The sequence below is a fragment of the Centroberyx affinis genome, unplaced genomic scaffold (assembly GCF_046629955.1).
Source record: "Centroberyx affinis isolate AG114_WGS23_722 - 3 ecotype Tasmania unplaced genomic scaffold, CSIRO-AGI_Caff_v1 ptg002311l_1, whole genome shotgun sequence".
In the NCBI taxonomy this organism is placed as follows: domain Eukaryota; kingdom Metazoa; phylum Chordata; class Actinopteri; order Beryciformes; family Berycidae; genus Centroberyx; species Centroberyx affinis.
The window spans coordinates 117,375-139,480 of record NW_027280583.1 but is presented as its reverse complement, the minus strand read 5'-3'; the positions used below and the strand labels follow the sequence as shown (position 1 = coordinate 139,480).

Below are 22,106 nucleotides of genomic sequence, written 5' to 3'. Positions count from 1 at the left end.
TTGAATTATTTGAGAACGGTTTTTGAGACGTGTGGCTGAGGACCTGAAGACATCTGGCCCAACTGAAGGTTTTTCACCCACAGTGTCAGTGTTCTTACTGTCGGTTGAATCATTTTCTGGGGCTCCGCCTGTTCCCTCATATCATATCATATTGTGATGATATGAAGATATTTTAATATCGTGACACACATTTCTGCTGTCTAAATTGCATATTGAATATTGAATATTACACATTGTCACATTGTAAAACAAACTTGAACTTGACCAATCTGGGAAGGGGCTGACTTATCCCCACTGTCAGCCTCCATGTGGATTTGTTGAGGTTTTGGAGGGGCATGTCACTGTGTGTGTCTGATTTCCTTTTTTTTTTTTTTTTTCTTACCACATATACAGTATGAGATAGTGTTTTATATCATCAATCCTGAATATCATAAAATGTTAACAAATGTCAGTCTTGATAAATCACTCATAATGAATGGAACTTAAAGAAAAAGTAAGCACATTTTGACTGTAAAGTCATGATGGAACCACTGGAAAAGACGGTAAAATTCATTATATTATTTAAACTGTCATATGATTCAAATTTATGATAGGAGTGCTATGGATGAATCATTCAAGGTAAAAAGGCATCCAATACAAACTGTTACATTGATCAGATTACCTGAGAGGAGGGAAGGATTTTAGAGAAGTGTTTTAGAACAGATAAATAGTGGAGGTTAATAAGAGTGAGGCCTAGGCATAGCAAGAAACTATAAGTAAATCCATATAAACTGTGTGTACTTTGTTGAGATTGGATCAACTTTGTGGGAGAATTAGCAAAAAATGGGTTTTGTATAAAATTCATAATGGTGGAAGGACCTTACTACTGCTTTAGCTTATACTCTGTACTCAGTAGTTTTGCATGTCCAATGTCCATCCATTAATTTCCACTGTTCACTCTGTATTTTGGTTCATAGTAACATTTTGCCCTGTGTAACTGTCAGTACCACACACAGATTCACACAGGTTCTAATTAGCTTTAACTCACACTCTCATCAGTATCTTCCCATCGACTTGTTTATTCTGCTGTAGAAATGGCCTTGCTCTATTATTTTCTGTCTGTTCAGCCTACTCAGACTAGTTCAATCTCTGTACACTGCTCAGCATATATAAACATCGAACAAAAAGTTCGGAACTTTGTGTTTGGTAGATTATTTCTCTGTTGTAACAATGCTTCTTGGCAATACATTTTATACCGTTGGAAAGCCTGTTTATTTCCCTTTTAAATGGTGCCCCATTTGTAAGGAACATGCATTTGTGGGATGAGCAGCACAGCTGAGTATGTGGGTTGCGCTCATGTAAAATTTGCCAAATCTTCTCTGCCAATGCCAAACAGCTTATTCTGCTGTTGCTATTGACTCTTGTTTTGAGCTTCCGGTACCCCCAGGTGCTGACAATCAGGTACCTGATTGGCACCTGCACTGGAACCTGAACATGTGGAGGAACGTTATGTTCAGCGATGAGTCCAGATTCTGCCTACGGAAGTTGGATCGTAGGGTCAAAGTGTGGAGAAGACGGGGAGAACGCTATGCTGATCGCTGCACCGATAGAGTAACACCTTTTGGTGGAGGCGGTGTGATGGTGTGGGGCGGCATCTCCATCACTGGAAAAACGAGGCTTGTCATCATTGGAGGCAATCTCAATGCAGAGAGATATCGAGATGAGATTCTGCAACCAGTGGCGATCCCATATCTCCACAGTCTGGGACCAAACTCCATCCTCCAAGATGACAACGCTCGCCCCCACAGAGCGGGGTTTATCAGAGACTACCTCCAGAATTTGGGAGTAGAGAGAATGGAATGGCCTGCCAACAGTCCTGACCTCAACCCAATTGAACACTTATGGGATCAGCTTGGGTGTGCTGTTCGTGCTAGAGTGACCGACACAACCACGTTGGCTGACTTGCGACAAATCCTGGTTGAGGAGTGGAATGCCATCCCACAGCAGTGTGTGACCGGGCTGGTGACCAACATGAGGAGGAGGTGCCAGGCTGTTGTGGCTGTGTATGGTTCTTCCACACGCTACTGAGGCTCCTGACTGTTTGTTAAATGAATAAATTGTAAAATTGCCAATATGTCTTGTTTCTTCCTTGTTACTGATAGACTTCAATCATCCAATCCACCAAACAACACCAAACAAGAGTCAATAGCAACAGCAGAATAAGCTGTTTGGCATTGGCAGAGAAGATTTGGCAAATTTTACATGAGCGCAACCCACATACTCAGCTGTGCTGCTCATCCCACAAATGCATGTTCCTTACAAATGAGGCACCATTTAAAAGGGAAATAAACAGGCTTTCCAACGGTATAAAATGTATTGCCAAGAAGCATTGTTACAACAGAGAAATAATCTACCAAACACAAAGTTCCGAACTTTTTGTTCGATGTTTATATATACTGTATATACAATAATAACACTTGAATACTAAACAACACCAAACCACAGCGAGGACAATTTCTTTCCTCAACACCTCATGGGCCTGAAAGTTGGTGTGTTTGTAATGGATGCAGGTTTTTCTTTCATAGTACACAATACTATTGCTAAATATTATTGCTAATAAAACATCATACATTGTTTTATATTGATGTACCGTATAATGTATGGAACAAGCAGAGTCTGAAACGCAGATTACATGCTGTGGACACGAGTGATGTGAAGATTATGTTGCAAAAGACGAGCAGGATAATATGTCAGAGTCTCAGAAACAGCAGTTGCCCCATTCCACCTATTTGAAATGTACCCAATGAGGAGAAGTCGGAGGCAGACGCCGTGACTCGTGTCATCCTGTCAATCACTCCTCCTGTCACTCACTAGGAGCAGCGGGAGGCTTCTCATTCCTTGTGTTGGTTTGAATTTCCCCCCCGAACTTACCTACGGCAGCTTTAAATGCAGGCAGGACACTCTAAGTCATGCTATGCTGTGTCAGCTGACAGATGCCACTCCTATCACATCTCACTGCTCTGATTTAGCGGTCTATTTAAAGGCCTTCACACTCTCATTCATGCTGCTGTTATTTGCTTCCTCTGGCTACTGTAGTTGTTCACTGTTTGTTTTGTATGCAGCCTGGAGTGTCTTCATTTCCAAGTTAATCCATGGGAGGATTATTTGCAATACTTGTTGCATCTTATTCATCATGTGCTCTGTATTACTATGCTATTATGCAATATTACTGCAGCAGGGAGCATCCCCAAGAGTAGAACCATACCACCAAGTCAAACTGTATTGTCATCTCTATTTGCAATACATGGTTAAAGGGTAACTTCGGTATTTTTCAACCTGGACCCTATTTTCCCAACTGCGGGTGTCTAAGAAACTAATGGGGACAACAATTTTTGAAATTGGTCCAGTATTGAGCGAGATCGCTTCAGCCGGCAGCCGCGAAACAGACTGCAATGTAATCCGACGGGGCAAATGCGCACCGTCAATGTACGTCCACTAAAAGTGCTTGTTTTTGCCACTGACTGGCTCAGATTGTTATTATAAGTGTATGACACAGTATGGAAAGGACCCTATACAGAAATGAAACGTACTTCCTTACCTTTAGCTTGATCCCGTCTGTGTGTAACCAAGTCTCGCCCAAGTCCCGCGAGAGCTTAGTTGTTGCAGGAAGTCACCTGTGGAAACGTGAGTGAGAGTTGGAGAGAGGAGTGCCACCGGGAGGAGTTTGTTGTGTTGGAGTACAGAGATCGTAGCTCAGTGTTATCTAAAAGATTTTCTAAGTCATGACTGAATATTTACCTGATTTCGACAACGTGGAAGAGGCATTTGAATTCGATGGCGGCCCGTATTTATTTGAGCCAGAGTATACGGATGAAGAGCTCTTACTCATTGAAGAGCTACCATCATCATTCATTGCCAGTAAGTATCTCTATGATAGCCTATCTGCTAATGTATAGGATATACAAATGTAGGCATAAAAGTGGTCTTATAGGTCGTATAATAGATAAGCATAAATATGACATTTTTACACCACGCACACACACTTTGGCAACAATATTACACAGATAATTTCAGCTTGTTGATATCACTTATTGTATTATTATGAATGTCAACTGCTGAAAAGGGGAAATGAATCTATATACATATTTTATAATCAATCATGACTCAGTTGATATTTTACACATACTACTGGCTAGCTCCGCCAAGGAGGTTATGTTTTCGGTGCCGTTTGTTTGTTTGTCTGTCAGCAGGATTACGGAAAAAATACTGGCCCGATTTTCATGAAACTTGGTGGAAGGGTGTAGCATGGGCCAAGGAAGAACCCATTAAATTTTGGAGCGGATCTGGATCCGACTCACGAACAAACAATAATAGCATGAACCTTGGCGGAGGTCTGCGCTCTCCGAGTGCCTTTCTAGTTTAGTGATTGCTTTTGCCGTGTGTACTGATGCCAGGACAACGCAATAACTTTAGCTAATAACATTACCTCCACTCTGTCTGGAGCAGGTCTCTCCACTCTTGGGACAGCATTTTTCTTTAGGAAAAAGTGCTTTGGGATAGGATTTCGTCTCCTCTTTGGCTGGCTGTAGTCATACCGGTCAAAATGGTCACTGCAGACCCGATGGTCTGCAAGGCGCAGCGTATGGACAGGAGTGTTGGCATCCATTTGTAGCACAACTAGCCACAACTTCAGCGGGTCACTATCCAACAAAGGCAGTCTGTGAAAGCTGCGCGAAGTGTTGCGCGACATTTTGTTGGCACAATTCGGAAATGCGCAAACACGAACCATTGTTTTTTTGTTTTGTTTTTATTTAGATCTTTTAGATAACGCTAAGCTACGATCTCTGTACTCCAACACAACAAACTCCTCCCGGTGGCACTCCTCTCTCCAACTCTCACTCACATTTCCACAGGTGACTTCCTGCAACAACTAAGCTCTCGCGGGACTTGGGCGAGACTTGGTTACACACAGACGGGATCAAGCTAAAGGTAAGGAAGTACGTTTCATTTCTGTATAGGGTCCTTTCCATATTGTGTCATACACTTATAATAACAATCTGAGCCAGTCAGTGGCAAAAACAAGCACTTTTAGTGGACGTACATTGACGGTGCGCATTTGCCCCGTCGGATTACATTGCAGTCTGTTTCGCGGCTGCCGGCTGAAGCGATCTCGCTCAATACTGGACCAATTTCAAAAATTGTTGTCCCCATTAGTTTCTTAGACACCCGCAGTTGGGAAAATAGGGTCCAGGTTGAAAAATACCGAAGTTACCCTTTAAGCTGAGTGATTCCTGACAGAACTGAAGTAATGGAAATGATGGCGTGGAGGTCCTGGGACAGAGTGTTCCACAGCATGGGGCCAGCGACACTAAAGGCCCCCCGTCACCCATGGAGCTCAGCAGGGGGGACTGAGAAGAGAGTGGGAAGAGCAAAGTGTGTGAGAGGGTGTGCAGAGATGGACAAGGTCAGTGACATAGGAAGGCAAGACTGTCGAGATGAGCAGGAGGATCATGTACTGTATGTAATGGAGTGGGAGCCTGTGCTGGAGGGAGGGGGTGATGTGTTCCCACGGTCTGGTTCAGATGAGCACACTTGCTGCTGAGTTTTGGACATACTGCAACCTGTTAAGCCCCTGAGCAAAAGACGTGATTTCAACGTCGCGTCTATGCTTTAACTCTCATATACCCCAGGATCATTACGGCTATGTATAGACCTATTTTAGACCAAGCAGTAAATACATTATTACAATGAATAAACATCTGTAAATACCAAAAATATGCACCAGAGAAGTCCTGTAGACTAGCCTACAAGATAATTATCTGAGCACAAGAAGTAATTTCAACATTGCGTCTATGCGTAGCTCTCATATAGCCTAGGATAATTTTGTCTATGTCTAGACATCTAATAAACTTTCACTTTTCAACCCCATTTAAACTTAATTTAGCCTAGATGGCTATGGGCCATTTAGACGTGTTTTAAATGTCTAATCAACGTAAAATTGCTCAGTGGGGACTGTCGAATAAAAGTTGATGGAGTCTTACTTGAGTATATATTTATTGAAGGAGATTCTTGCAAGAGGAAGAGATGCACACAGCATGAGGCTACGTACACTTCTTTAAAGAGGAATTCACTGAACCAGGCATTTATGTATCTTTCAAGGACAGAACAGAATGTGCAGACATCAGGATAAACCCCCAAGTTGTGTCTTAACTTAGAGCCTCCATGGTCACAACGGAGCCATCCTGACAAGCAGGACCTCTGGCCTAGTAAGTTATAGCACAAGGGTCACAGTGAGGTGACCATTCATCAAGCATCTGTACGTTCCTTCTAGTAAACCCAGTACAGCTGTTAGGCACGTGTTGATTTTCTACCACAATGACACTCCAAGGAGAAAAGTGCTGCAGTAGTCCAGCCTGGATGTAACAGAGGCATGCATGAATGTCTCAGCTGCAGAGTGTGTGAGGGATGGACGGAGATTAGAGACGTTTCTGAAGTGAAAGAAAGCTGTTTTGGTGATGTGTTTGATGTGTGTGTGTGTATCAAAGGAGAGGGCAGGCAGTGGGAGAATAGAATGATATGACAAACTGTGTCAAATGCAGCACATTTGACACATACTCACTCCACAATCTGCATGCATGAAAGAGTTCAAAACAATTTTTTGCCTGCCAACAGCATCGCTATCCCCTCACCTGACAATTACAGATGACGAATCAATGGGAATCAGTGTTTAGAGTGGGTCTCGCATTTTCATTTGGCATGCGTTGAATCAAGGGGAGAAACAGATAGGGCCCTATTTTCTTGACGGCTATGCCGAGGTAAACATTAAAAGTAAATATTTAAAGTCCGAGAAGGAGGGAGAACATTACTTTCTAAATAGACTTTAAAACCTTACACTGTAAAAACTCATAGTGCAATTTAGTGAAATCAACTCATCTTTATCCATTAACACAATGTATATAGATTTGTTTGTCAATTTCAACTTAAAAGTGCTAGTTATGAGCTTCATGAGTTTCACATCTTGTGACTTAAAATTGTGAGTTGAAAGAACGCCTTATAAAGCATTCACTAAACTCAACACTGTTAGTTTATTAGCAGACTTCCCAGTATGCATTGCATTGGGTTTAACTCTCCACAAACTCTTCCTTATTTTGGTTTGAATGAGGTTACAGGATAGAGACTTGTTATGTATGTATGTTTGGTGAATCATAGGTCAATTTCTGATAAAAAGAAAATAAATAAATACAAAACCATGATAAAATCTACTATCTATCTTATCTATATATCTGGGAATTCACAATTAAGTAAGTTTGTTTCTGATGCACATAGCAAGTACAATCCACTACAAGTAAATGTATTGCAAGATGCATACTATGTGGTGAACTGTGTATTAATCATGTGATACAAGAGAAACTTAAACCTAGCAAACCTTGTGAAAAAATAAATAACACTGGATTTCAGTTAATCAATTAATGCATTCAACTTGGAAACACGAATCAGCATGACTAGACATTTGTTGATTGAACTTATTGTCTTAAGTTCACTCAGTTAGCTTTTCTACATTAGAACAACTAACTAATGATCTTTGACCAAACTGTTCAGTACTACTTCAGTCAACTCACAATTTTAAGGCAGCACGGACACTAACTTTTTTTAAGTTGAAACAATAAGTTTTCTTTTACAGTGTACTGACTGTATTCATGTTAGTCTTCTGGAAACATCTATAAGCGTAAGGTAACTTATGTTTTTAGGGTGATCAAATTACTGGTACTGATGAGACAGTAACAGCCCTTAGTTAGGGAAAGATTTAAGGGAGTATTTAAGTATGTGTGTCCATGAGTCCTCTTCCCTACTGAAAATTCACAATTTAATCTAGCACTGTGAATCAGGCAGATTCTGACCTATTTCTTTGGGAAGCAGGCCGAATGCCAAGAGTATTTTCTAGGGTTCCTCGTTGAAGGGAAGAGCTGCTGGAACATCTTTGGGGATTTCATAAAGCAAGAGTTTGCCATTGTGTGCTTCTAACTTTTGTGTGTTGAGAATAAACCCCCATAAAACTTAGTTACTGTGTTGGTTATCTCTGATTCAAAGCCAAAATGTACAAAAGCATTACACATTAGCAGAGGTTGATCAGGGAGAGAAAAGAAGAAAGAAGAAGAGAAGATCCATTAAGGGTTGGAAAACCTAACTCTGGAAAGATAATTTAACCGGTTAAATTATTATCAAGACTATCATATTACTGGTAAGCTATGCCCTTCTTGCCATGTGATGTCCAGGGACTTGTAGATGTGGCTTAATTGCATACAGGCTAATCAGACTGTGAGAATCTTGGGACTTAAAGCCCTATTGCTCAAGTCACTGCCGCATGTGGTGAGTGCAGCCAGCCTTTTTAGTAGGGAGTAAATCCAGGCTCTTCATTCTATAATCAAAGTAATCACTAAAACCTACTTTAAAGTGTAATGCTGGTGTTTTTTTGTGCCAATCATCCAAGTAGCCCCTTTCCATTCTTCCTGGTTTGTCTGCACACAGTCAGCATAGTTGAAGATATCAGCGCTCATTTTCCTTCCTTCCTTCCTTCAGAAGACATCAGCTGCCATTCATTCTTGTCCAGTATGAAAAACAACTTCCACAGAGCAAGAGAATCCATCACAGAAAATATGAAGACTTTGTTTGGTTTGGTCAAAGTTTCTGTATTATCGTAATTTCATTGTGCTGTAGTTTCTTGCTTCCGCCTAGGGTGTCCTGAAAGGCTAATGCGTTGGTGGAGGCTTGCTATGGCTCAGCCTCACTTTGAATAACCTCAGTTTAGCCTCACTCGTCCCTAAGGCCCTTGGTTTGGTATGGGCGGGAGTCCCTTCCCTTCAGGGGAATTAGCCCCTGTTCAACAACAACCCCCCTGCAGATGCACTTCTACTCCCTCTTTTGTTAGACTGCTAAACCCTCTGAAAGGGATAGTTGTGTTCAGAGCCAGACAAAGCCAAGACTGCATTTTTTAATTTTTTCTCTCTTCTCTGCACCGGGGACCAAGAAAGCTAAGCCTGCAGACACTTTTTCAGGGGTAATAGTTTGCTCTCGCCAGGGTGACCTGTTTAAACTTGGTTGGCTAAAACAAAGTCTAGATACAGAGTTAGGTCATAAATCTAGCAAAGTTAAAACTACTAAACTTCTCTCTTGCGGGAACTCAGGGAATATCCCTTTTCTGGCTTCTAGGCCTACAGGGGCTAAGGTTGGGTTAGTGACCTGAAGGTAAGGGACTCCCACCCGTAACAAACCAAGGGCCTTAGGGAGTGAGACTAATACAGGGTCAGCTTAAGTGGGGCCTAGGCATGGCAAGCCTCCACCGGTGAATTAGTCTTTCAGGAAGGGGAAGCAAGAAACTGCATAGTGCGGTGAATCATCTGTTACCCCCAGAACTGCCACTTCTCCTACGTGCATCTTGTACTTTGGTATATTGTTGGCGGAGTTTTTTGACTGTAAATGTATTCAAAAACACCAGCCGTATCCTTTAACAAAGGATTTGGGAAAGTCCTGTTACGTGGTGTAACAGGACATCTGTAACAGGACATCTGTTCAGGTCTGGCAGACGTTTAAAGAGGAAGTAACGTGTAACTTGCATGTTACTTCCTCTTTAAACATCTGCTCGCCTCCACTTCTCCTTTCCATGACTTTACCAACCACCACAAGTTGTTACATTTCCTCTGTGGATGCACTTTTCCCTAGATAGTTTGTCTTCCTAAGCAGTTACCTTTCCTTCTGATCTTTCTCAGCTGACGGTCACAAGGTCTCCCCCTTGTTGGATCAGGAGACCTTGAGGCTCCACACTTTCCTCAACACAACACAACCAACATGCCAAGCAACCAACAGAGAGAAGTGCCAGGAAAACTTTGAGCCAAGGAGAGAGGTAAATGTTGAAAACATCAGTTACAAGACACGTGTATTATTTGTTAAAATGGAAATGCAAGTTGGTCAGCGATTTGCGATAAAAACACACCCAAGATAACCATTTTTCAAACATCAATTCCAATGTATCCAATTTACTTTTTATTGGGGCTACATTAAATTTCATTTGTACAGTACAGGGGTTCACAGAGTTTGAAATGTGGGATGTTGTAGCAGCCTCCTACACACTTCAACTGTAATGAAAAAAGGGAACCGGGTCTGTGTGGGGAATTCAGAGAGAGAGAGAGAGAGACAGACAGTTCTCTTAAGACTCTGTCCATATACAGTGTTTCTATTGTTGTTCTTCTGTTCTATTGTTGTTCATCTGTTATTTCATGTTATGATGGATTTCTGTAATGTCTGTTTTGTGAGACAAATGTATGCTTTACCTTTCTTTCATTTTTATGGTTTGGCAATATTGTTACACAACTGTCATGCCAATAAAGCTTATTGAACTGAAAATTTATTTGAGAGAGAGAGAGAGAGAGAGAGACAGAGAGAGAGAGAGAGGTGAGGCAAACATCACATAATTCATATTCTCCATTTTTCAAAAAAAGTTGGAAAGAAGTAGATGTAAAAGAGAATTACAAAATAATAGATCAACGACTCTCTCTCTCTCTCTCTCTCCATCTTAAAACAAAAGCTTTCTTCCTGGCTGGTGCTGGGGAGTCGTTCAGAGGATCTGTGTGACCGGACATTGATCGGACTGATCCAGGAACAGCGTCTGGAACATGTGGTTGTAGAAGGAGGGGTGGTAGAGGCAGGCCCGGGCGCAGTCTGGGCTGAAGTTCACCTCCAGAATCTGAGGCTTCATGACCCGCTCACCTGACCCAGGAGCAGAGCGAGCACCGGTTAAAAAGTGGTGATGAGGGCGAACACACTGATTACACAGAAACAAAAAAATGTGTGCAATATTTTCTCTTTCAAATACAATGATCTCTCCCTGTGAGAGTGGATGTCTACATGACATTAAAGTCATTAAGGAAACCGTATTTCAGTCACATCTTGCTTCCATAATTCAGCGTATTTCCAGATGAAACAAAAAATTAAATTTTCAAAAATCTGATGGTCTTATTAGTTGGAATTGTTATGTACACCATGAAATAAACCCTAAAAATACACAGTTTTCCAGGAAGCAAAAGTTATGGTATTTTGATATAAAAATACAAGAAAACAAAAACGAAGTACGTTTTTGTGCATTTCTTGTTAAACAGGTGGACGTTCTTTCACTTAAATTGCTAATTGTTTATCTCTACAGACGTAAAGCAAATAAATGGCATTGTAATGAACACACCATGGGATTCGGCTTGATGGAGCTGATGGAGTCAGAGCTTCATCTTATTGAGTATTATTGAGTATAAATTTATTAAAGGAGATTCTTGCAAGAGATGCACACAGCATGAGGCTACACACACTTCTTCAGAGAGGGATTCACTGAACCAGGCATTTATGTGTTAACGGGATGTGCAGACAACAAGATAAACCCCTTGGGGGAATACACATAGTGGCCCTCATTTACGAAACAAACGTACGACAGAAAACTGGGCGTACGGTCATTTCCACGCAAAGCTCGGCATTTATCAATTTGGACGTGAGCGGAGGCTACGATCAAATCTCACATCAAGTCTCAACTCGTGTAAGTTTTCCAGTCAGCGTGGACTTGCGGTGCAGCATAGTAAATCTGGCTGAGTCGGAGAATTGTTATTAGACCATATACTCTGACTGGCATCTAAGCATATGCAGCCATATATGCATCACTTAAAAATATGTGGCCTATGGCAAAATATTCTATTTTGTAAAGGCCTACATCGACTATGTGTCATATAGCCTATCCCTAACATAAATAGGTATTTTTCATATTTTCACAGGTGTTTGCAATTAACGGGGTTAACAGTTTTCTGGTGTAAGATGAATTTCTCTTTCATTTTGAGATGTTCTTCTGATGCTCTTCATGTTGTAAACTCTGGCGGCGAGGCCTCTAAACCGAGAATATTTAGGGGCGTGATATTTAAATGACAATTGTTTTCAGCCTCCACATTTATCAACGCCCGATCATTCTTACGCTGGGATTGACGAGATACAAACGTTTCATGAATCACACGTGAACCCTGTCGTAAGATGATTTCTGCTCTCGGATCTGCGCTGGTTTCTATGTTAGATTGATAAATGAGGGCCATTATCTCTTGACAATGGAGCCATGTTGATTTTTCTACCACAGCTTACAGTGGGTAGCTTCAGCCAAGCAATCTGATTGGCCAAAGACACTTTTAAACTGTGTTGATAATTCCCATAAAGCACAGCTATATTTTGATTGTATTATTCTCGTGTCACTGTTCATCGTTTTCATATCATATGTGGGCCGTATCTTGTACCAACCAACACATATTATGACTTTTGAAGACAACACTCATATTAACGCATATATTAATATTATTTCATGCCGCGTACACGTTAGCGGATGTTTCTTCCCCTGCTGACGAACTAAGTATAGACCCAAGGCTCACCATTCACCCCTGTGCTCCAGTTGAGCATGAGGTCCACGGCATAGATGGCCCGAGACGATGGGTAGGCACAGATACCGTACGGAGGCGGACGGGACGAGGCCGCCTGGAAGAGCTCGCCGAACGCCTTAAACAGCTCCGCCTGTGAGAGAGAGAGAGAGAGAGAGAGAGAGAGAGAGTGAGAGAGTGAGAGTGTATGGTATATTAACCTTTAAAGGTTTCATGCAAGGAGTCTGAGGACAAAACAGGATGGGCAGGATGGGCAGGATGTGCGAGTACGTGCATGTCCTTGAGTTGTTTACCACCAGGAAAAGTTGAGCCAAAAGTTGCCTAACCACCCATATCTTTCCGGATAAGAAAATCAGTGAAGCGAGGAAACCCAACAAAGCAGGAAAAAGACTGTGAAGAAGATATTAATGACAGCTCGCTCAAGGCTATTGATTGCGCAAGTAGGATGTGTAGCAACTCCCAGAAATCTGTATAAATAAAGGAGTGTTTCTTTGCGTGCTTCAGTTGCTCTGCAGACCGACTCGGCTTCTGTTACTTTATGTAATAAAAGTCTATTGGATTTGAAGATTCTGCCTTTTGGAGTTGTATTTGAATTCTCTGTATCATCGGCCACTACAAGTGAGAGGAAACAGAATAGAAAGAAAAGAGGAGGAATGCATCTCCATCTCCATCGATTAAAATGTTATATTAATGATAGTAATTAATGATAATAATGCAGGGATACAAATTTTGGAACTACAATGAATGCAATTTACTAGCCTAACTGCCATTACCTTTTTTCCCATTTATTTTCCAGTGCATATTAATTATGCATAGTACGCTGATTTATGTTAGAGGTCCTGATGTCAGTGACGTTTCAGGAGTCAGCAGTATAATTTCATGTGCGATACTCCATCCTTGCAACGTATTTGTTGCCCGGACATTGAACTGTTAGCCGTGGGACTCTGGCCATATTATTTGCCCAGGGAAATGTCACATGTCACTGTGGTGGCTGTTTACATCCCCCCCTCTGCCAACCCGACGTCGGCGTGTAACGTCATTCACACCGCCATAGCTCGACTCCAGACTCAACACCCGAGTGCCCTCATAGCAATCTCGGGTGACTTCAACCATGTCACCATGGCAACAACCCCGCCCAACTTCACCCAGTATGTGAGCTGTCCAACCAGAGAGGAGAGGACGCTGGACTTGTTGTATGCTAACGTGAAGGATGCATACAGCTCTTCTCCCCTCCCCCCCCTGGGTAGGTCAGACCACAACCTTGTGCACCTCAACCCCTGCTATGTGCCTCTGGTGAAAAGACAGCCTGCGACCACAAGGACAGTGAGGAGATGGTTGGAGGAGGCCTATGAGACACTTCAGGGCTGTTTTGAGGTGACAGACTGGCAGGCACTCTGTGAGACGCATGGAGAGGACATTGATGGGCTCATAGAGTTCATCACAGACTACATTAATGTGGATTGCACTGTCCCAGCAAAGACTGTCCATTGTTATTAGAGCTGGCAATAGGGAGGAGGTGAGAACAATCCAAGGGGACCTGAAAGTGAAGATCCGGGAGGCTAAAGAGAAGTACAGGAGGAAGCTGGAGCGGAAACTCCAGCAGAACAACATGAGAGAGGTCTGGAGTGGCATGAAGACCATCACTGGTTTCAGGCCGACTGGCGGCAGAGGTGCTGAGGGCGGTTTGGACAGAGCCAATGAACTTAATCTGTTCTTCAATAGATTTGACACAGTGACCCCTGCCCAGCCCCCCCATGACTCATCTGTTGTCTGCCTTCAACCACCATCTACTCCACCGCCCCCTCCTCCCCCTTCCTACAGCCCCCCTCTGGCTCCCAGACTGACTGCCCTCTCCAACCTGACGACTCCACCCCTCCCCCTCCCCTACCTGTAACCTCTACAGTGTGCTTCACAGCTGACCATGTAAGAAGACAGCTGATGAGACTCCACTCAAGCAAGGCTGCAGGCCCTGATGGTGTCAGCCCCAGGGTGCTCAAAGCTTGTGCCCCCCAGCTATGTGGAGTGCTTCACCATGTCTTCAACATGAGCCTGAGTCTTCAAAGGGTCCCCGTGCTGTGGAAGACGTCCTGCCTCGTTCCTGTGCCAAAGACGCTGCGTCCCGCTGGCTCCAAGGACTACAGACCGGTGGCATTGACCTCCCACATCATGAAGACCCTGGAGAGACTTGTCCTGGAGCAGCTCCGACCCATGGTCAAGCCACTCTTGGACCCCCTCCAGTTCGCCTACCAGCCCCGACTTGGAGTTGAGGACGCCATCATTTACCTGCTAAACCGCGTCTACGCCCACCTGGACAAACCGGCGAGCACGGTGAGGGTCATGTTTTTTGACTTCTCCAGTGCTTTCAACACCATCCGGCTGGCTCTACTGGGTGAGAAGCTGACAGCGATGCAGGTGGATGCCCCCCTCGTGTCCTGGATTGTCAACTACCTGACTGGCAGACCACAGTATGTGCGCTTGCAACACTGTGTGTCAGACAGGGTGGTCAGCAACACTGGGGCCCCGCAGGGGACAGTCCTGTCTCCCTTCCTCTTCAGCCTCTACACCACAGACTTCAACTACCACACAGAGTCCTGCCATCTTCAGAAGTTCTCTGATGACTCTGCTATAGTTGGATGTATCAGCAAGGGTGAGGAGGCTGAGTATAGGGCTGTGGTGGGAAACTTTGTCGCATGGTGTGAGCAGAACCATCTGCAGCTCAACGTGGCAAAGACAAAGGAGCTGGTTGTGGATCTGAGGAGGGCCAAGGCACCGGCGACCCCTGTTTCCATCGAGGGGGTCAGTGTGGACATTGTGGAGGACTACAAGTACCTGGGAGTGTACATTGACAATAAACTGAACTGGGCTAAGAACACTGAAGCCCTCTACAAGAAGGGCCATTGTTATATATTGTAGTATAATGCACATATTTTTCATATTTCTTACTTTCTTATTTCTATTTTTCTTATAATTTATCTATGCTTATATATATTCTCCTCTACAATGTGAGCAACTGCAATGTAACCCAATTTCCCCTCGGGGATCAATAAAGTATTTCTGATTCTGATTCTGATTGTTTGTCTAATGAGAGCAAGAGCATGACTGAGAGACATAAACATCTGAAATCGGTTGTTATGTGTGTGATGCAATGCATTTTCCAAATTGGAAGCTCACACTTACCTCCACCTCCTTCCATGGATACTGTGGGTACTGCTTTTCAAACATGGGGATGAACTCGTCATAGTGCACCTGGAGGCAGACAGCCAGACAGAGTGAGGGAACCAGAAATTATCAGTGGGAAACACTGTAACTCATTCACAACAAGAGCTTCGTAACAGCTACATGGCACATTCATGAATACTGATAGTATGCTTTTACATTCATGTGTGTATGTATCGATGTTTGGACTGGAGTTTCCCAAGGTCATAGGGTCATGAGAGTCCCCTGTTGACCAAGTCCTGTCTCAGCTCTGTTTTTAGGAAAATGGTTAGGGTTAGGGTTTGAGAGGAAACAGATGTTGAAGGCGCCAGAAAATCTGGGACCTTGTTATGATGAACTCTCTTTACCTGGGGACTGCTTATACTTTCCATGTGTTTTGACACCATGTAAGATTAATGTATAGACTCAAAAACTGAGAGTGGAAACAGATGTTGTTCATTCGGGTCTATATAAGTGGCCTCACGCCACTCATTTCTTTGTCATTTCAATGCTACTTGCTTGTCTGTAACAATGACTTGAACCGAGCTCGTATTAAACCTGCATGAAAGAAGTTACTCTGTGGTCATCGTCTGATTCTTCTTGTCTGAGCAGAATATCATTCATGGGAAACACCCAGTTACAAATACTGACTCCTACCACACCTTATGTCAGTTTTCATTATCATTATTGTTCATTTCACTTGTCTATTTCATAAAGTGGAAAAGGTGGGAAACCGTATAATGCACAAAACCAATCATTTGCTATAAATTGTGCTGAAAAAATACAAGCACTTTAAAGCAATAAATGAACACAAATATAGGCTTGTAGTCAAAACGCCCGTGCACAGCCGCTTATAATCAGGTGCTGGTTGGTTGCAGGAATACAAGATAGTCCGTATAAAGGAATTATCCAGCCGCTCACTGTTAGACTTTGTTGCCAAGTTACTCACATCTTTATTTTTCTTATAACTTTTGCAAAAATAGGCTTAAGGAGCGAACTGCGCGTTTCGCTTGTTGCTTCCTCAGGTTCGCTTACAGGAAGCAACAAGCGAAACGCGATGTTCGCTCCTTAAGCCTAAGAAAAATAAAGATGTGAGTAAATTGGCAACAAAGTCAAACAGTGTGCGGTTGGATCAATCCTTTATACAAATATAGGCTTGGTTGAGCAGCTACTCAGTAGCTCAACAAACCTGATTTATGTTTGAAGACAATTTTGCTGGTTGGGTGGGTAAATAAAAAAAAATGTTATACTCTTCTTTTCTCTTGCTCTTGTGTGTGTCAATGTCAAGTTATTGGAAGTACAGTTTCCTGTGTAGACGAGTGTTAGCTCTCCTCGGCTCTGCACAGAAGTGAAATGGTTTTGCTCAACTGATAATTAAGGGGGCAGGAGATCTCATTTACAACCTCTCAGTCTGGTCAAATCATCCCCAGTCTGGGTGTTAATTCCCCAGACCAAAATTACTTGTGCGTAAAACTATCAACACAGTTCAGGGGGGCTTGGGCATGAGAAAAGTGAAGTAGCTAATTATGGTAGAATGAGTTTTCATTTGCCGTGTCTAGCTGCAGGACAAGAACCAAGTTGAAACAGGGGTGACCTCCCTACATTCGGCTCGAGAGCACAAGCTAGGTTGATAGGCTTTGGCCAATTCACTGTCAGGGTTAGAGTGAATAAGGTTGGAGTGGGACTTCAAGCTAGGTGACCAAACACAAGGTACAACTGTGCAATAGTTGAAGAACTTCTGTAGTGGAAATATACTGCGCCTACAGTTGAACATGCGCTTAGTTTGACTTGCCTGAACATTTCCCTAAATGGCCTTCAGATTCGTGAGAGTAGCTGCAGCTACAGGATGAACATGCCAGAATTAGGGGAGTGAGAGTAGCTGCAGCTGCAGCATGAGCATACCAGAATTAAGGGAGTTAGATATCCTGCCTGGTAAACAAAGGAATTAATATGTCAAGAAGATGATATGCCTCAGCTGCATCAGGTAGGCCATAGGAGAGACATCCTCTCCACCAGTATGTTTTAACTCTCGGCCCCCACCTCAGGAAAGAAGGAGTATCCATCGGTGACAACACGGAGACGGATTCTATTGGTCGAAGAACTAGAATAGGAGGGATTATGCTAAGAAGGTTGAGCCAAACTGAAAAATGTATAAATGTGTTATGCTTTGACCATGAGTTCAGTTCTTCTGCAGAACTACTCAGGTCTTTGTTACTGTAATAAAGATCTTTAAAGGCTGATTCACGTGTCCGAGGACTTTACTTCTGTCACTTTGGGGAACAACTATTCTACGACACTTCAATTCTTAGATCGATCGCCTGGCTCTCCTTTCACCCTGACCCCCTCACCTCTCTATCTCCCTCCCTCACCTCCATGTCATAAAAAAAAAAACAGTCGCCGGATGTACAAGTGTAGGAGGAGAAGAGAGCAAGCAAGGTCATAAACCAGAAAGGCAATCTAGGAGATATCTGACATCTCCTAGATTTAACACCCACTTTTCAAGGATTGCGAGTAAACATTCCCGCTCCATTTAGGTGAGATCAGAAGGATTCCTGACTGGACCCACTCACCCCTCCTGCCTGGATGGCAGGCTGTAAAACACAGAGACAGTTCCCTCCAGATTCTCCCAAAAGACTCCGAAAACCCCATTTGTAACATGAATTCGATAATTGTATGTGTTTTGCATGTTCATTTTACCATGGTTTTGAGTTTGAACTGAGATTATTATGGCATTTATTGTGGGAGTTATAACCATAGGCAGTCTAACTCCGGTTGTTGTCATCCCAAGTATGCCATTGTTGGTGTAACTTGATAGTATAAGTTATGTCAGTTTTAGGGAAACTTCTCTCAAAATCCAAATTGTATGTGTTGTCAGATATGTCCGATTTCAATAAGGAGATCATCGATCAAAGAGGTGTAACCTTTACTCCGCGGCAAAAGGTGTAGCCTCCCCCTGGACGCCACCCCATTTCAGACCAAAAGTAGAACTAGTTTGGCCAATCTATTGTTGTGGTCTTCTACTGCTTTTGTCTTTTGAGAACGTTCTTCAAGTTTGTGCCGTGTTGGCCGACTGGAACTGCGTGGCCAGCCATCCCAGACCCAGCTCACACAGAATCTGCCAGTCCGCAACAGAGACTCTGACTGAGAGAAGCAAAGCACTCCTCCTCTCTCCCTCCTGTCAAAACTACGTGTTGTGACTGAACTGTGGATCGCAGTTCAAATCATGCTATCGTGCGGCGTGGCTTGTCCTAGATCCGCACTAAAAGCTGCTTCCAAGAAAGGTAAGAAAGGTACCGTCTATCGTATATTATGGTAGTGGGGCGTTCCAAGGTCTTCTGACAACAAAATCATTTTCACCTCTTTAGGTGAAACCCCTGACCGTAATAATTATCCCATTTATTACCATACAAAAGCATTAACTCTGGGTATTTTCCCATTTAGGAATCCTTATCCGATTTTTCTTCTCATATATTTAAGTTGGTTCAGTCACTGGTCACATTATATGATTTCCTACCCACACTGCTGATAACCCTAAATCTCAATCCGTGCCTTGACTCGCCGAGCCATTTTAACCTGTAAGAACCTCGTCAATACTCAGGATTATGCTATTCCTATACCAACCAAGAAAACGAAAAATTTGATTAAGCCTATTGTTAAGACCGCTGCTGGAATGGCGCGAGGGGTTGTGGACCCATCCACTAGGATGCAACGGGCCTTGGGAAGGGCAGGACCAGGGGTCAGCAAGACACAGATGAAAAAATATGTTGGGAAAGAAAAGAGAAGGGAAAGGAGACAGACAGAGGCAGCTGGTCGAGCTCAGGAAGTCACCAGCCATCACCCAACGGCTGATCACCAACAAAACAGTACCTGCTTGAGCGCCACCCCGTCTGCATAGTTCATGACGGTGAAGTGCTTTTGGTAATCATCAAAATGGTCCAAGGAGAAAGGCCTGGATCAGAGAGAAAAAGGACATCAAGACACTGGTGAAGAGAAATGATTCACCCCTCTGAATAAAGACAAGCAATACCCGCTTAACTGCTGTTCCCGAAACACTTCTGCACATACCGCACACACACACACACACACAGACAGATGGCAAAATGGAACCAATTTCATACAGTGTTCAACCATGATATCAAGAACAATATAAGGGCAAGTAGAGTCATGACTGAATTCTTAAGAGGAGTTTGTTCACTTGGCATCTGTACTGCTTTTGCCTTCTGAAACCACAGACCCAGAGCAGAGGATCTGACCCAGAGCAGAGGATCTGACCCAGAGCAGAGGATCTGACCCAGAGCAGAGGATCCGACCCAGATGTCACTGAGCATAACTGTGCGTTCACACTGCGAGCAACGTGATCAACAAGTCACCCCAAGTCCGTTCACTTCCTACAGAGCTGAGCGACCAAGGAAACTTGTCCAAAGCTTGTCAGCCAAGAGAAGTTGGCCACAGCTCAACGGATTTCCACACTTCCTTGTTTTCCTTGTGATTTTGTTGCATGAACAATAGTTTTGCCTGCCAGTTGCAAAATGGACGAGAAGTTGATCCAGCCATTCAAAGCTTCCCAGTTCTCTACAACTTTTGGAATAAACATCTCAAAAATTATGCTTGGAGCACAGTTTATATAGTTATTTATATAGTCCTCCAATTATGTCTCAAAGGACTTTACATAGAAAAGAGCCTACCTAGATCTAACTGATCAACAATCAATCATAAAATAGAATGACGTAACACAAATTCAAGGAAGCAAAACAAAGCAAAAGACACACAATAGCAAGTTTTAGCAAGACACAGCGAGCCTACCTATCCTACACAGCCTAGCCTGCCCGGCACCACCAGCCTTAGACCCTCGAGGCATACAAGGAAAACTCCCAAGAAAACCTTATTAAGAAAACAACGGAAGAAACTTTGGTCCACTGCCAGGTAGAAACACTCCACCGGTGTCTAAGAGGAAAGACAGACAGCCACACACACACACACACACACACACACACACAGCCACACACACTCAAGTAGACATATCCAACCACCTATTGGCAAAGCGCAGCCAAAAGACTTGGTAGGCATAGAGGCGCAGCGGCTCCACCGAGCACAGCATCAACATGTAGCGGATGTCAAACTTCACCATTCCCACCTCCTCCCTATGGAACAGGACTGGATCCTCGAGGTACTTACACACCACCTGGAAGACAAGGACACACACACACACACAATACAAAATAAGAGATTATAAAATATTAAATCGTCTATAAGATGAGTCTGAGTGGGAGTCGTAAGGTAAGTATTACGGGTGAGGTACAGGGACCCTCAGGTGTCCTTCCCCGGGTTTCCAGGGGTCCCCAGCAAACTGACAGTGAAATTAAAAAGGAATAATTAAGCAGTGAAATAGAAATGTGTATTTTGACTAAAGGCTCCAGCATATTTTGACTAAAGGCTTCAGCATAGACAGTTGTCATAGGCAGCCAACCACATGACAATGTTTTTCTGAGAATAACAGGAAGATGTCTTGTGGTTGGCTGCACTTAGCATCTCAAGTTATTCTGCTAAGAACGTTGCCTGATGCATAGCTCCGCCCATTTTCAACCTGGAACCTACTGTCCCTCATACTGATCAATTCTGACCAAAATTTGATCAATTGCTTCAATATAGAGCTACTTAAAGGTAAGGATTTCACTTAAAATTTCATTTTTCTTAAGCTTAAGAAATTAGAAAACTTCCTCAGTTCTCAGAAACCGATACTCGAAAAACAGGAAACAGAAACAGGAAACAATGCGGTTCAAACCGGATCAGACCAGTGTAGGCAGGAAGTGGGTGTAGAGCCTTTAAGAAGCTTTGAGAGTCGCTTGAAACGAGTAGAAGCATGAGTGCGTTAAGAGGAGGGTCAAAGAGAGAGAGACGGAGAGAGAGAGAGAGGACAGACGGATCGGTAAGAACAAAACCTGACCTTGCGTACTCTTTCTACAAGAACTCAAAGAGCTTCAGAGAATGAAAAAACAACCAATAAACCAACATGTAGGTTATGGTATATTACTTGTATAAAGTTGTATTACTCACCTAATTACTCTGTGAACACTTACAGTAATCTCAAAGAAATGTAAGACATAATTATAGTTGATCATAGTCAACCTTTAAAAGTTTCATGCAAGGAGTCTGAGGACAAGACAGGATGAAGGGAGGGGGCAGGATGTGCGGGTACGTGCATGTTCTTGAGTTTACCACCAAAAGAGCCGAGTGGAAAGTTGAGCAGAGCCAAAGTTGAGCCAAAAGTTGCCTAACCACCCACATCTTTTCATATAAACCAGACAAAACAGAAAAAAGCCTGTCAAGAAGATGTTAATGACAGCTGGCTCAAGGCTATTTATTGGTCAAGTAGGATGTGTAGCAACTCCCAGAAATCTGTATAAATAAAGGAGTGTTTCTTTGCGTGCTTCAGTTGCTCTGCAGACCGACTCAGCTTCTGTTACTTTATGTAATAAAAGTCTATTG

The 22,106-nt window shown here is 43.1% G+C and overlaps 1 protein-coding gene across 1 annotated transcript in view; it reads right to left on the bottom strand.

The window, feature by feature from the left end:
- Positions 1 to 10,028: 10,028 nt before the first annotated feature.
- The window catches only part of ttll12 (tubulin tyrosine ligase-like family, member 12), a 34,819-nt gene continuing 22,741 nt past the window's right edge, over positions 10,029 to 22,106 (bottom strand). Inside the window, exons 10-14 of the mRNA XM_071533039.1 lie at positions 20,651 to 20,802; positions 19,488 to 19,569; positions 15,603 to 15,671; positions 12,420 to 12,558; positions 10,029 to 10,740 (exon numbers count right to left, since the gene is read on the bottom strand). Coding sequence (XP_071389140.1) covers positions 10,589 to 10,740; positions 12,420 to 12,558; positions 15,603 to 15,671; positions 19,488 to 19,569; positions 20,651 to 20,802 — 594 coding nt within the window. The 3' untranslated portion in view covers positions 10,029 to 10,588. The remainder of the gene's footprint in view (positions 10,741 to 12,419; positions 12,559 to 15,602; positions 15,672 to 19,487; positions 19,570 to 20,650; positions 20,803 to 22,106) is intronic.